Source organism: Gymnoscopelus braueri, assembly GCF_963280865.1.
Source record: "Gymnoscopelus braueri genome assembly, chromosome: 9".
Lineage (NCBI taxonomy): Eukaryota > Metazoa > Chordata > Actinopteri > Myctophiformes > Myctophidae > Gymnoscopelus > Gymnoscopelus braueri.
Genome location: NC_137610.1, coordinates 40,382,471 through 40,398,749, shown reverse-complemented (window position 1 = coordinate 40,398,749; position 16,279 = coordinate 40,382,471). Strand labels below are relative to the sequence as shown.

General features: G+C 43.6%; 1 protein-coding gene across 1 annotated transcript in view; it reads right to left on the bottom strand.

Moving 5' to 3' along the window:
- Window positions 1-16,279, bottom strand: part of LOC308091664 (neural-cadherin-like) — a gene marked incomplete at its 5' end in the record, with an annotated part of 233,509 nt that overhangs the window by 142,161 nt on the left and 75,069 nt on the right. The window contains 2 exons of the mRNA XM_080437326.1: window positions 4,717-4,859; window positions 14,427-14,676. Of these exons, the coding sequence (XP_080293452.1) occupies window positions 4,717-4,859; window positions 14,427-14,676 (393 nt within the window). The remainder of the gene's footprint in view (window positions 1-4,716; window positions 4,860-14,426; window positions 14,677-16,279) is intronic.

Genomic DNA, 16,279 nt, shown 5'->3' with positions numbered 1-16,279 from the left:
AGTTTCCCAGTTCGATCCCGGGCTGGGGCGCTCCCCCAGAGTTAGTGTCGAAGTGTCCTTGAGCAAGACGCTGAACCCCTAATTGCTCCCGATGAGCAGGTTGGTGCCTTGCATGGTTTCCTCCGCCATCGGTGTATGAATGTGTGAATGGCACAAACAATGTAAAGTGCTTTGGATAAAAGCGCTATATAAATGCACCATTTACCTATAATTGTTATATAGCACCTTTAAATGGTGCTATATAGAACCATTAGAAGTGCCTAAACTAAGCTGAAGAACCAGTAGAGAACCTCTACAGAGAACCATAAGTAAATAAGTAAGCCTTGCCGAGCCATGTGGCCCATAGGGCAGGAGCCTATCTCCTGTTTCTGTAGCGTGGGGTTGCTTGATGTACAAGTACTCCCCCTGGACATGGCGCTAGTATGTCGCAGGGACTTGCCCCCTATCCAACCCTTGATGCTGAGTGCCAAGCAGGGAGGCATTGGGTCCCATTTGGAACCCTGACCTCCCTGTCTCAGGGCGGACACTCTAACCACAAGGCCACTGAGCTGGTTTCTAAAGAAACTTACAGGTCTGTTACTTTGAGAGTGTACTTATTGGAACCAAATGGACCCTTACAGATCTGTTACTTTGAGAGCGTACTTATTGGAACCAAATGGACCCTTACAGATCTGTTACTTTGAGAGCGAACAAATGAAACCAAATGGACCCTTACAGGTTCATTTGGTTCCATTTGTGCACTCTCAGAGTTAAGGGGGTCCTTGAAATTAAACTGGGGGGATGTTAAAGGGGATTAAAAGGTTCTTCTAGATCCAAGGGTCCAAAGTGTTTATTTGTCACTCATTCATAGATAAATATAAATATTAGTGTGGTATGTTCCACAAGACTGCTAATAACAATACAATATACCAAGATAAATATAAGTTAATTCTAGACTAATGGAACAAAAGAACAATTCAATTTAATTCAAACTTTATTCCAGACACACCGGGGATCCATAGAGTACATACATCTCATCAACATCACCCAAAAAATTCAACAATAATAAAAATAAAAAAAAATCATAAATAGAGGCCGACTCTCCAGTGTTTACGCAGCCTGGACGAGTACCGGAGACAGCTCTTCCTAGGATTGACTATATCCTCGATAATACTTTTCCGGGACTCATCCAGGCGAGACATGAATCCATAGAGCCTCACATGTGTGGATTCCACACGTTACAAACAAGTGACTGGCCCTATGCCATCTAGGGACCGTAAGTAGTATCCTCAGGGCATCATTGTAAGGCCACTTTATGCCTCCGCATGCTACCTTTCTTGTATGTGCACCACAGGAAATCTGTATACATGGGAGTGCAGAATGCTTTAAAAAGTGCACACTTGACAAGACCTGAACACATACTGAACCTGCGAAGCAGCATACAGTATTAGCCTGGGCATAACATTTGTGGCACTGTCTAGAGATATCTCTGGAGATCATCATGGAGATTATCAGTGAAAATGTGGCCACGGTACTTGATTTCCTGCTGGCACACAGACAGAGAGACACCTCAACCACTCCACAAAGAACCACACTGACCACTTAAGAACCACCGATTGTTTTGTTTGCAGGCCTCTGAAATGTGCAGCTAGCTTTGCTAGCATCCTGCTGCTAACAAGCGTTCCAAGCAGCAGGGTATTTCAAAATACCTCTAAAAGAGCAATTTGCCTGCTCCACAGGGGGGGACTTGGGAGTAAACTGAAGTTGCTAAGTATACATAAATTGTAATAGCTCTGATTTCGTGACACAGTTCTTCCATCATGCACACATTTACTGAACAGGAAATGCAGAACACTTTTTCTCTGCTGTAGATTGAAAGCATCGGCCAGTGGTTCTCAGAAGTGGGGTCCAGGGACCCTCAGGGTTCCTTGAGGGGGTTCCAAATGGACCCTTAGTGCTCTGTTACTTTGAGAGTGTACTTATTGGAACCAAATGGACCCTTACAGAGCTGTCACTTTGAGAGCGTACAAATGGAACCAAATGGACCATTTGTGCACTCTCAGAGTTAAGGGGGGCCTTGAAATTGAAATGTTTGAGAACCACTGGCATAGGCGATACGACGCCTTGTGAGCTTGTGAGCCCTGTGCAGTGGGGGGGGTGCCTCGCGTTAGAAGTTAGCCACGCTCAGCAGATGCCTATTAGCTGCCACTCTCCCCCTCGCTGTGTCTTTTTGTACATGAGATTGAGATAAAAGCGTCCTTCCTGTCAACAGTACACAGAACATCACAGGCTGCGGGACGAGCAAGAAGCAGCCTGTGATGTGGGGCGAGCCCACCTAGGCAAGAGAACACGCAAGTGTTTGTTTCATTCCCCAGTTGTGTCCCTATTCATCACTTTCAGAGCTCCTGATTAAAGACGACCCAGCATGCTACACCCCGACTCAAGCACCCGACACCCCATCTTACTTGTGATCTTGGCCGCTCGCAGAGAGAGGGGGGGGGGGGGGGGGAAGCTGGGGCCCTTGGCTCCCTAATGACAAAGCGCGAGGAAGACAACAGAGTGCGGGTGCCGGGAAGCATACGCTGCAGCTTAAATGTCAACCTTGTTTACAAATGCGACACGAACTGTAGCGGTAACTCAATGAGCCGGCGTTCCTCCTAGGGACTGGGGAGCCATACGGCGGCTTCTTCCCCGCACCCCGTGGGATAATAGCCCGTAGCTTTCTCGTGCAGCGCAGATACCGGTACACAAACGTTGAACTACACAAAAGACAGGGGAGCGGGTGGTGGTGGTGGTGGTGGTGGTGGCTGTATGCAGACTGTAGATTGTGAGCGATGATAGAGCAGCTCTTTGTGAAATTGAATTGAAAGGCTTGGTTGACAAATGTCATAGCGCCTGACACATTTCTTGCCGATTTTGAAGGATGAATAAGAAAAGATAAACTGTGAAGCCAAACCGAACCCAGGAAGCTCAGGAACATTACTCTCTGTAAATGGCAACACCCTAAATAAAATGATAATAAAAACCAAAGATGAACACCTTAATAATAACGGAAATCACTACATGGTAAATGGTGCATTTATATAGCACCTTTATCCAAGGCGCTTTAGAATGTGCATTACATTCACCCATTCGCACACACATTTACACACACCGACGACAGAGGAAACCATGCAAGGCACCAACTTGCTCATCAGGAGCAGTTAGGGGTTCAGTGTTGCTCAAGGACACTTCGACACTAACGGTTTACCCAGGGGGAGCCAGGGATCGAACCAGAAACCTTCTGATTCCCAAGCCGCCGTTTTGCCTCCTGAGCCACTGACGCCCCCCAGGGCCACATTAACACACAGGCAGCGCAGGCTCACAGGGCTACACAAGGCTCTGGGGGGCTCACACACACACACACACACACACACACACACACACAACACACTCTCTTTTTTCCCATCCCATGCCTCGTGCCTTGTGTCATGAATCAAACACGGACGGGAAGCTTTGCGAGCTTGTAAATCGGCTACTTTCTTCGCTCAACACCGTTTGATGATGGAGCGTAATTTAGGCGTCAGTCTTTATTGTGTGTGTGTGTGTGAGAGAGAGGGGGGGGGGGTCGTTCAGAACAGACAGACATCACAAAGTCATGATGTAACACCAAAACACATGTCAACATAAATAACCAAATTAACTCCATGACACAACAATACACACATAAGGTACTACAACGTAATCCCACAATGCGTATCACATATTCAAATTATGAAATAAACACTACAATAACAAACACATTTCCTTCACACCCAGGTGCATCCAGGGAAATCAACATAGCGATCTTCAGCATTCAGAGCAGAGAGAGCTACTGATCTATTGCAGTTTTTTTCACTACTTTGAAACGTAATTTTCGCAACTTTTAATCATTCAAATTTGACCGGTTGGTTAATCACATTATCCTGTGTAGCAAACAAAATGAGAGTACATATTGCTTTATAGGGTCTTTAAGCCTGGTCGTAGCCTCAAGCACAAAGTGTCCCACTGTGGCCCTATTTAAATTACGGACTTTAATATCATTGTAGCAAGTCTGTGCTAACAGCCATTTCTGTGGCTTGGATTCCTCCGACACTCAAGGTGGACTACCAAGATAATCGGGGGGAAGGGTCGGGATGAGAAAAAGACAAAAGACATGCACATCCCGCACCTACTAGGCTGGGTGCTGGATCAAAAGTTCAACATGTAGTGAAAATAAATGAAATCCGCACACCAGTATAATACTCCTGTTGGCAGAATTTATTTGGTCATGTTTCGAGCCACCAGGTTCTGCCTCAGACCTGGAGGGAACATCCACCGTTCTCTGTTCTTGCCTGAGCGATTATCTGGCAAGATTATCCTGTAGTGTGAGAATTTAATGTTTAGTTTGAGGGAATGTCTGTCTATTGGAGTGAATGGAATGCCTGACTGGAGAATTACCGACTTGAACCCTAGAGCCCCTATTCTGGGTGCAAACATTTGGCGAAAATAGCTCACAATGCAAGCTACTTGCAGTAGTGAACATAAAAGATATTTATTTAATTAGGAAAAAACTTGGATAGAGCCCTGGTAGACTCCGGTCAACAACGTATAGGGTATATCCTCTGGAGTCGGCCTTGTCAGCCCTGAAGAAAAAGGATAGCCATTTGGTATTTTAAATTAAAACTAAATGCCAGATGCCAGAGGAAAATAAGAAGTGGTTAAGAAGTACAGTATCACCTTTCTGGCTGTCGATAACAAAGTTTCCCTCTTCATTGCCCGCTGTTATTGTGTAGATAATTCCATCACCATCTGGGTCCTTAGCAAGTACGGTGGCAACCAGGGTGTTGGGCCCAGCGTCCTCGGAAACGAACGTCCGGTATCTGGAAAGAGCCAATATGATTGTTATCTTAAAGAAAAAACAGACACACACGCACACACATACACGCACATACCAACACACAGAAAGGAAGGAACTGCATCAATCATGCCGTTCAAAGCATGAGCACACTGATTGGACTTATGACGGTGTCTTTGCCTGTCACTGTGATTTAAGCTGTCCTCTTAGCCGGCCTGGCCAAAGACAAACGATAATGTCTGCTGCAGGGGTGTTGAAGTCATCGAACTAACGGTTCTCCTGCAGACACCGGCCCACTCTGGACCATTTGATCCACTGCCTTTTAAAATGTCAACAGTGATTTGCACGCCGCGTGGTATCGAGGCACCCAGCGAGTCACGAGAGACCAATATACCACAAGTGGGGCGTGCGTGTTTGTGTGCGCGCGCGTGTGTGTGTGTGTGTGTTCGTGTGTGTGTTGTGTGGTACAGTACAAAGGAGCGGAGGCGGGACTCCTCTGTGACTAACAGAGTACAGAAAGATGAAGAAAAGCGGCGAAACAGCGGGGGAAAAAGAGCAAGACGAGAGGAATATGGGTGATGTGGAAGGAAATGTATGTGGCACTGAAACTGACAGTAACTGTGGTGCATGTGCGTGTGCATGTGTGTGAGTGTGAGAGAGAGTGAGAGAGAGGAGGAGTGGGTAACCAAGAGTAACAGACAGACAAAGAGAGAGAGAGAGAGAGAGAGAGAGAGAGACACACAGAGAGAGAAAGACAGAGAGAGAGAGAGAGAGAGAGAGACAGAGAGAGACAGAGAGAGAGAGAGAGAGAGAGAGAGAGAGAGAGAGAGAGAGAGAGAGAGAGAGAGAGAGAGAGAGAGAGAGAGAGAGAGAGAGAGAGAGAGAGAGAGAGAGAGACACACACACAGAGAGACAGAGAGAGACAGAGAGAGACAGAGAGAGACAGAGACAGAGAGAGACAGAGAGAGAGACACAGAGAGAGAGACACAGAGAGAGAGACAGAGACAGAGAGAGAGACAGAGAGAGAGAGAGAGAGAGAGAGACAGAGAGACAGAGAGAGAGGAGCATAGGAGGGTGCAGTTTCTGAGAGAGCTGGAGTTGATTCGTCAGCGATTCTCTTCCCCTGCAAGATCTGAGATGCCATTCTGTTCGTGTCCGTGTACGTGTACGTGCGCACGGACACATGAGTACAGTCTGTGTGTATGTGTGTGTATGTGTGTGTGTGTGTGTGTGTGTGTGCGTCTAGAGACTAGAGTGAGGAGTCAAGAGGTGATTGATGGTTTACAGAGGGACGCAGATGGGTGATTCATCTCCGCCAGCGGTGGCAGTCTCTCTTTGCAACATGAGTGACCTGCAATCTGTCACCCGGCTCAGAGGCCAGCACCCTGTACGGGATGAGACGGATGCACCCCCACCGCCACCACCCAAAAGCCCCGCCGAACATCTCAGTGAACTGTGAAGGAGCGCCCAAACACACCTCTTGTCTGCCTCTTCTCCGCCTGCGTTGTCTGACGACTCGTCTGTATAGCTCTCTCTGTATCTAGCTCCCCCCCTCCCACCCATCCACTGCATTAGTTTAGCCAGGCACAACTCGCAGAACAAAAACACAGCACACTCTCGCAGGTATCTGTCGATCAATCTTGCTCTGGGCGTTAGTGTATGTTCAAAATGTCCACCTTAAAAAAAGAAAAGAAAACAGGCACCACCTGTGCTGTTTAGGCGACACCCCCGTTTTCTTCATTTTCATCTGACTAAGCTAAGCCAGTGGTTCTCAAAGTGGGGTCGGGTGACCCCTGGGGGTCCTTGGGGGGGTTCCAGGGGGTCCCCAGCAAAAGTAGTTAATACAGCATCACAATCATTTTAACCGCTTTATCCATTTATAGGTTGGCTATTCAAAAATAGCAGATCCACAAGCTTACAACGTGTGCCGCACTGCGAGTTTGTACATCTGCTATTTTTAGAAAAATGCAAAAAAACATTTGGAAAATGTTTAATAATCTTGAATTTGTTTAACATAAATCTTCTCCTCTGGGGGTCCCTGGCACAAAACCTTTTCAGATGGGGGTCCTTGGCCAAATACATATCAATGTGGGGGAAAAAGCTTGATAACTTGATAAGCACTGAGCTATTATAGGCACCCCCTTTTCTTCATAAAAGGTAGGACAGTGTGAACCCTTATTGCGTCAATGTTGTTACTCCCGATTTGTACTTCATCAAACGATGGCGTCACATGTCGAAAATTGCCAATCTACAAGCTCTGCATCCACAACACAATGTGAGCTTGTAGATCAGAGCTACTGTATGGCGTCGTGCGACGGAGAATAAATCAGTTATTAGGTGTGGCACTATGCGCCTGCTCCGGCCTACTTGGATGTCTCTCACGTACCTGTAGGTGGGCTATTTTTGGCCCTGCTGTGCTCTAATATCCTTAAAGCATCTCTGTGTCTATGTGAACGGTGGTGACAAACCCAAACCTACCTGGCATCTAACGCAACTGTTGTGGTGACAGCATTTGTCTGCCTGCCACTATTCCTGTGTATCTAAATACCAGTACTGTCAACATGTCACTGTCACTTTGTCATGTGCAGTGGTGGAAAGTACATTTACTCAAGTACAAGTACAATGTTGAGTAACTTTTACTTTACTACCCCAATACATCTCAAGAGGCAAATATTGTACTTTTTACTCCGCAACAATTGTTTGACAGCTTTAGTTACTAGTTATTTTGTACAGTCCTCAAGTCACACGAGTCGTTCAGACTCTAAGGAACATAGCCAGAATTAAAGCCTTTTTTATCATCAGCAGACCTCAAAAAGGTAATTCATGCTTTCATTTCATCACGTTTGGATTTCTGTAACTCCTTATACTCTGGCCTCTGAAAAAAAAGCTATTTTCCGCCTCCAACTGGTATAGAATTAAGCTGCCAGACTAACTAAGAAACGTGATCACATTACACCCATCTTAGGTGCACTTCACTGGTAACCTGTTAATTTCGGAATAGATTTTAAGATTTTACTGATAACCTTTAAAGGCCGGCAGGGACTGGCCCCCAGCTACATCAAAGACATGCTGACCCCCATATGAGCCTGTGCGCTGCCTTAGATCCTCGGGTAAGGCTCTCCTGGAAGTCCCCATGTCTTGCCTCATTACCCGGGGCGATCAGGCTTTTGCAGTCCCGGGCACTCAGGCTTTGGAATGCCCTGACCGAGGATCTGAGGCAGCGCTTCTGAAAACATACTTTTATGTGTTATTAGTTTTTAATAGTTTTTTCCTCTCTGTTATCTTCATTTAATTAGGTTAGCCATTGATTTTATGTGCCGTTTTAACTTTTATGGTTACTGTGCTGCACTTTTATCTTGTTCTGTAAAGCACTTTGTAACCTTGTTTGGAAAAGCGCCATACAAATAAATTCAAATCATTATCATAGATTATTATTAGAAAACATACATTAAACACTTAAATCCCATGTGATACTGTACTTAATACATTTTTGAAAGATTTGAAAGATTTGAATTCGTTTTTTTGTGTGAAATAGGACATTCAAAATGGTGCAGCCTACTTTTACCTTTGTACTGTAACTCCATTTTGATGCCAAAAACCTTTGTATTTTCTCTTCAAGTAAAGTTTTGAATAGAGGCCTTCTTCCCCTCCTGGTCATGTGTTTTCCGATGTTTTTCGATGTTGTTTGTCAGGATTGTTATTTGGCAGCCGTACACTGGCACTTCCCCACCTGTCCGTCTCTTAGCCTTGTCCTCCGTGTCTGTCCGCCCACTGAGACTGAAACGTTACAACTCGAACACGGGCGGCTGGCAGAGAGGTTCGCCACCGCCACGGTGAAGGGCGCTGACACATGACTGACAGGACAAGGGGCCGACTCAATTGGGGGAGTAAAGGCAGCGGTTCAGAGTGACGGGTACCCGCCCGCCCTTTCACTCTGCGCTGCCAAATCACGCTGTCTGACACGCACAGGATTGCATCCCCTACCTTCTTTTATCAAGCAATCAGACTTTTGAACAAGGACCAAGTAAAAATGTTTCTCTCTGATACATGCACGCACGCCACACACGCACGTGCACACACACACCCTCAAAAACACGCTCAAAAGTAATTGTAAATGTGCTCACATTACTTATAAGTAGAAAAAGAACACGTTAGCTACAACAGATAGTATTCAGAAAGACTTTAAGCTAAAGCAGATCAGCTTTTATTTCTCTTTAGCTTTAATTAGGTGTGTGTGATGCCTTTTTAATAAGCGATTGTGTCTGTTTTGTTCTGTTTTCATTTATTGGCCTGCAAGTCTGAAGAGCCAAAATGTATTTTACCTTCTTCTTACTGTAAAGTATTTATAAGTTGTGACACTAAAGTCTTTCTGATTCATTCACGGCACAATTTATGAAAAGGCAGAGAATGCACAATATTCTTTCGACTATATTGCACAGCCGAAGCCATTAGTGAACCGTCAAGGGAACGCTGTGTTAGCAGCATTGCTATACACTGCCGGAACAAAGCGTCACAGTGGGTTTGTGGCTGATTTATGCGAGTAACATTATTGTATTGATGTCAGATGACTGTGATTAACACCTCTAGTCAAATGTATTGAGTTGCCCTTTAAAGACCCGTGTTACAGCGGTGGCTGATTGGCACAGACAGAAGAATTGCCCTCCTCCCAGTAGGGCTGGCCGATACTGACGGATTCAAAATATCACAATATCTGTGATCAAATACCTTGGACCAAACAGGTAGTGCCATTCATTTTTTAACAGTCTAATACGTTCAGAAAATTTGTACCGTTATGCTGCCCTACCAGGAAATTAAGTTTTACCACATTCAACCTGTATTCCATATTTTAAGGAAAGGAAATTATAGGGAACATAATGTATAACATTTGTATAACAAATGTATAATCTTTTTTTAATGATCTTTAAATTGAAAACAATTTCAAAATTGTCAAACATAGGGAAAATAGCAGATCTACAAGTTCACAATACGTTGCCATGCGACGTGTTGGGAGCTTGTCGATCGGCTATTCCCGCTATATTATACTATAATATTACAATCCTCGACAATACCTAATCTCATATCAAAATATTTACAATATTTCGATTTATATACCTCCCAGTATTAAATATCATATGAACTGCCTGCACTGTGTGAGGTGCTATAACCACCTGTACTGCATATGTGCATTATGTAAATACCTGCATGACTGCTCCTGGTGTGAGTGTCTTCACTGTGGGTCTTAGAGAGTTTTAATTACTATATGTGAGATGCAGCCTCTATTCTGTAAACCCTGAATCAGCGATGCAAAGTTAATAAGCCCCCAACTCAACCTGACACTCAACTCCACACACGCGCACACGCATACACACACACACACACACACACACACACACACACACACACACGCGCGCGCACACACACATGAACGCACGCACACCCACACACAAACACACACAAAATTTTGGTCTAATCATATCGCTACTGTCTTTATGACTGGCCAGATCGTATCCTATTTGCATAATAGAACAGCAATTTGTATGCTGAGTGTATTTTAGTCCACAGGGGTCTCGGTGTGGGTCTGTGGTTCATAATACTTTAGTTTGCATTTTATATAATTAATAGGTAAAGTGTCTCTTAGTATAATAACCACAAGTTCACACAGAGCAAATTGAGATGAAGTACTGTTTCATTTTAAAGGCTGTCTGCAGGTCCAATGGAGCTAACAGCACTGCACGCTCTCTCTCTCTCTCTTTCTCTGCCATTTTCACATCTTGATGATTATAGTCCACTCTAAACTGTGTCTTTAGGCTAGACATTTCAGAGATACATTTTCTACCCGGCTGGTATATGTTCTGCGTATTGTTACTGTCAGGTAGAAACCTTGTATCCATATTTCACCTTTTTATATATTTAATCTCACGTTTGCATCGTGACAAGGTGTGAGCTTGTAGAAGAGCTATTTTCGCTATTTAAAAAAATGTGTCTATAATTACATGCCTAAAATAGGGATGCCAGGTTGAAAGCGGTCTGTTGTTTTGATAAATATTTAACAAATGAAAAAATTTAAGGTAGGGTTGTGATATTTTTGGGTTAAAACAAAAAGTATTTTGTTAAAAGGTTAAAGCACTATATTCTGATAGTAATCATTGCTATAGAGTGTTTGTTCAGTAACAGTCTCCCCGTCTCTCCAGCTTTTTAATAAACAGAAAATACATTTTCCGGTAGGTGTCAAAATCTCAGCCAATCAGGAGAAAGTACCCATTTTTAAGCTTCATTTTTATAGTGTTCCAGTCCCAATTTTGCCTGCTCATTTCTTAGTGTCATCACTTCCAATTTCACTTGTTTAATCTCTATCCTGATTGAGATCTCTATCCTGATTGGATAAAATTGGAAATGAAACTGAAACGAAAATGCATTTTCTGTTTTATAAAGAGCTGGAGAGACAAGGAGACTCCTTTTACTGAACAAACACTCTATAGCAATGAGTACTATCAGAATATAGAGCTATTTAACACTTATTTTAACCAAAGAAAATCTACCTTTAACAAGAACTTGTGACTAAATAAGAACTACATTGGATCCATTGAAACACAGGTTCTTTTATCCATTTCGGGAAAAATCAAGTTTTGGACATACAAGGGTTCCATCCGCGACGATACTTGTAGCACAAAATTATCACCTTAAGTAGGGAGCATGAAGAAGTACGCACGAAATGTGCGATGTGGTCGAGGAGAGAATAATGAGATGTTTCACTCGTTCACATAATTGACTTATACTAGGATTTCAATCTTCTATGAATGAGCCCTAAAATAAGGGAGAACGTCAGGGAAATTTGTATCACTTTTTAGAGTTGCCCTTGATAATTTAACACCTTGACTAGACTGTTGATTGAAACTGTTTTAGTATTCAGTGAGAGCTGAAGAGGTAATATACTCCTATCTGAAAGTTTAATTAGCTGGCATTTGATATTAAGCCAGTATTTTCACGGTTGACAATAATGTCAATGTTCTGCCTGACCTCCATTACCGGGGGGGATGGCTGTGGTGTTTTTTGAATAAAGACATACTGTAGGGGTCTTCAACGGCCTAATCCAGTGGGGTGGGTAGGGTGGGATGAGGGATATAAGAAATAACAAGTCTCTCTAGGGTGGGATGAGGGTAATAAGAAATGACAAGTTTTGGGATTGTCCTAAATCAGTGATTCTCTAACTTTTTAATTTCAAGGACCCCCAGTTTGGCATGTATTAGGCCAGCAGTTCACAACGTGGGGTCCGGGGACCTCCAGGGGACCTTGCAGGGGGTCCCCAGCTTAATTAGCTAATATAGCATTAAAATAAGTTTAACCACTTAACCCTATTTTATACTTTGGTTGTTTGATATTAGCTACAAGCTCCCAACAACGTGTCGGGATGAAAACTGCAGCGTATACAGTAGATCTCCTATTTTGAAACAATATTGGAAAATGTTGACATTTTAAAAACACAAATCTTATATGAGGGGGTTCCTGGCACAAAATATTTTCAGATGGGGGTCCGTGGGCCAAATAGATATTCATTTGGGGGTCCCTGACATGAAAAAGCTTGAGAACCATTGCATTAGGCCACCGACCCCCGTAACTCTGAGAGTGTATAAATGGAACCAAATGGACCCGTAAGGGTACATTTGGTTCAATTTGTACACTCTCAGAGTTACAGACCTGTAACGGACCATTTGGTACCTAACTATCAACCATTTATCGTAGGACTAATTGCTCGGAAGTAACATCGGTTCATTACAGAAAGGACACTATCTGACTTACTGTGTGTCCACTTGTTTCTTTTTGTCCTGCACTATGAAAGCACTGTTGAGGGTGTATAGTGTTGTATATTTTGTTCATTATTGCTGGTGTTTGTGTGATGTCTTTTACTCTGCTGTATCTACAGTGCTTTTTTTATCCTGTGACTGTATCGTAACTGCTGTACTGCCTTTGGCGACAGGATTTCTCCTGCAGGATCAATAAAGGTCTTATCTTATCTTACCTCGCGGGAACACCCTCAAGGACCCCTGGGACTCCAAAGGAAATAGGCAAATTCAGACCCATTTACTTGGAGTGCTGCTGCTAACTGCATACAAAGACGATGATTACAGTGTTACGTTTTTGAAAGTGTTCGCTTATAATGCCATGCTCAAAATAGGGAGGCCAGGTTAAAAGTTGTTACGTTTGTCTGTGGGCTTTATAAATATCTAACCAATGAAAAATATTATGCATAAGTAAATATTATGCATTTACCTTGACATCCCCTCTGTAATTTAGTTCATGCAACCAGCCAGGCTTATTCCTATCATGTTAATTCACGCTGTTGACACTCGGCAGATTTTGTAAGAGTTGGTAAGCGGTGTGAATGGTTGTTTTTGATCGATATGCGAGGTAGACACACTCTCACGGGTACGCACGTGCATATCCATGCACGTGCGGGCACACGTGCGGCTCAAACAACTAGTCAAAGGCTCTGAACTAGTGGAGCAGCGCTCCACCGCGCCCCACCTCCAGTACACCCCTGAGTGCATGTGCGTATCGACAGTACAATGACGATCTAATTGAGCTCTATCCTGAACCGTTCCCCTTTCATTTCCACAGTTTCCCAGTGGACACATGGAGAGGTGTTTGGTTCTAAGTTCTAACACATATTGGTTAAAGTGAGATTATCTAAGTGTCTGCTCTCTGCTGTGTCTATGCTCCATGAACATAACCTAATAGCCAGTGTTGGACAAAGTACTCAACACCAGTTTTTGGGTCAAAGTATAGATACTCCCGATCAAATATTACTCCCACTACAAGTGAACGTTGCGCAGTCACAATTTTACTTGAGTTAAAGGTACTGGAGTACTTGTTTTCTTTTTAATGGGAGGACTATGATGGAGGCTCTACGTTCTCCCAATGGGGGCTCCTCACTGTCAGGTGAGCCAGTAACAGCAGAGGCAACAAAGAAATGTGAGGGGAGGATTTACTGTAATTGCCACAACTCAATTGGGGGAAAAGGGCTTTTTAAAAATAATGGCTACGATAAATCAGTGGTTTTCAAAGTCACACCTGTATACATAGCAAAAATGTTCAAAGAAAAACATCACATGGATGCACCTGGGACGTATCATTAGTGTTGTAGCCTGGGGTCAACAGGTGTTTCGGGTCTCGCAACTTACAACCTCGCCCAGGTGACTCAGCCGGGGTTATTCAAGCCCAGACTTACGTCCCAGATAGCTACCCACGGTCAGTTAGGGCAAGACAGTGCCACTCAATCCGCTTGTCCGGAACTACTCTGCCGGGACTGGGGGAGAAGAGAGGCTCTGTGGATGGCCTCCTGGCCGGGGCTTGTAATTAAATTCCCAAAATAGGGACCCCAGGTTGAAAGTGGTTCAAATGATTTTTTTAGGGTATAGAAGTTGCCTCTGTATTGGGAAATGAATGCACACAAAATACTGACATAGCAAAAAATATGATAATGTGGTTGTCACAAATTCACAAGACACAGCTGGACACGCGAGTGTGCCTCGGCATGCTGTATAACTGATAAAATAGAAAAACAAAAAAGGGCAGACAAGAGAAATGTCCTCACATTGGCTGGGAGAATTCCGGCGGCTCGTCGTTGACGTTCGCCATCCTCAGACGCACTGTGGCGGTGCCCGAGTGAGGCTCCTCGCCGCTGTCCACCGCCATGACGACAAACTCGTACAGGTGGTTGGGCCTCTCGTAGTCCAGCCGGCCCGCCGGGAAGATGGTCCCGTGGGCTGAGATGCTGAAGTCTGGGCTCAGCGTGTAGTACGTCAACTCAGCGTTCGACCCCGAGTCACAGTCACTGGCTAATACTGTTGGGACACAACAAAAAGATGAGAGAAAATGAAGAGAGAGTGACTGTAAGAGAATTTAAAAAAAAATCGGTACATTCAGAAATATACATTAATTTGAATGAATTTTAAAATGATGAAAATGGCAACATCAGTGATTATCATCTACTCTGGCATTTTGTAAATTAACTGATATCAGAGCGCTTTATGACGTAAAAACCAGAACGGAGCAGATTTTCATAGCATTTCCGAAGGCACCCTATTGTTTATTTTGCCGTTTGTTTTCCAGTTCAGGTTGAAAACTACAGCAGATTAAAAGCATGGCAGGTTTGTTTCCTGAACATTGGCAAGGAAGGTGACTTTAGTGATGTGTCTAGAGAGTTACAAAAATGAGGGCCTCTATATTTGATGAAAAATTGATGTTTTGTGGTATGACAGAAAATAAATGGAAGTCTTTTTTTCTGCCTTGTTGAGTAGGAGTGGATGTCAGAAGAATAAAAACAAAAGATATATGAACAGTAAAAGGGATTTTTTGTTTACACGTTGTAAATTTAAACATGATTGAAAAGCATTAACCTTATGTATTATACAGTATATTGACAGCATTGAGTATTTACTAAAAAAAGAGGATGCAGATGGCTCGTTTCTGTTTGACAGAATAATAATTTCTTCTGAATAACCAGTAGCCCAAAGCCCATAAGATATTACAGTAATTGATATTAAACTAGAAAAAGTGCTCCTCGGTGCACAGGTCTACGCCAGTGTGTGTGCAAAGTTTCACGCAGATCGGTGCATTTATAGTTAAAAACGCAAATCGGCCTGTTATAGCGCCACCATGAGGCTGATTTGAAAATGTTCAAGTGGCATTTCTTCCTCGGCCTAGTGGGAATGTGCATGTGAAATTTCACGGAAATTACAAGCTGCGTTCATGATTTGAGGCATTTTGTTCAAAACGGACCAATCCTGCAAACTTTGGAAGCCATTTTTAGCCAATCAGGATGGAATATGAAAAATACCCGTTTCGTTTAATGACTATATAGAGACTATATACTGTGTACCGATTTGCGTGATATTTGGATACAATCTGTAGGAGTACTGTTAAAAAAAGTGTTTGCAAAAAGTGGCCTCCTGCTGGCGCTATAACAGGCCCATGTGAATAATTTGGGGCAGAGGTTCTGAATTGGCATCCAGAGAGTGTGTGTGCACAGTTCAGCTGCGATCAAGGCAACGGTGCCGGAGATTGCTGTCCACAGACAGACTGACGGACGGACGGACTGACGGACGGACGGACAGGGTGCAAAACATACTCTCTCGCCATGCCTTCGGCCTGGCGGAGACAACTATAATATTCAAGTGAGAAGAAGGATGAACCAGAGGTCAGAACTTTACAGGAGGGTCGAGGTTCATGGTTGTTCTTTATTGTTACATCTTGTGCACAGGTACATAAGAGTGAAACTTAATTTTGTTTGGCTTCCTTCAGACAACGTAGCAGCATACTGTAGGTAATAATACTAATAGTAAAGAAAAAAAAGGAAAAAAGCGGCATTTATCAGTAGCTGCCACAGTATCTTATTTAACAGCGCTGTACATTCTACTGTACATACAACAGTTTAGGTAGGAAAAG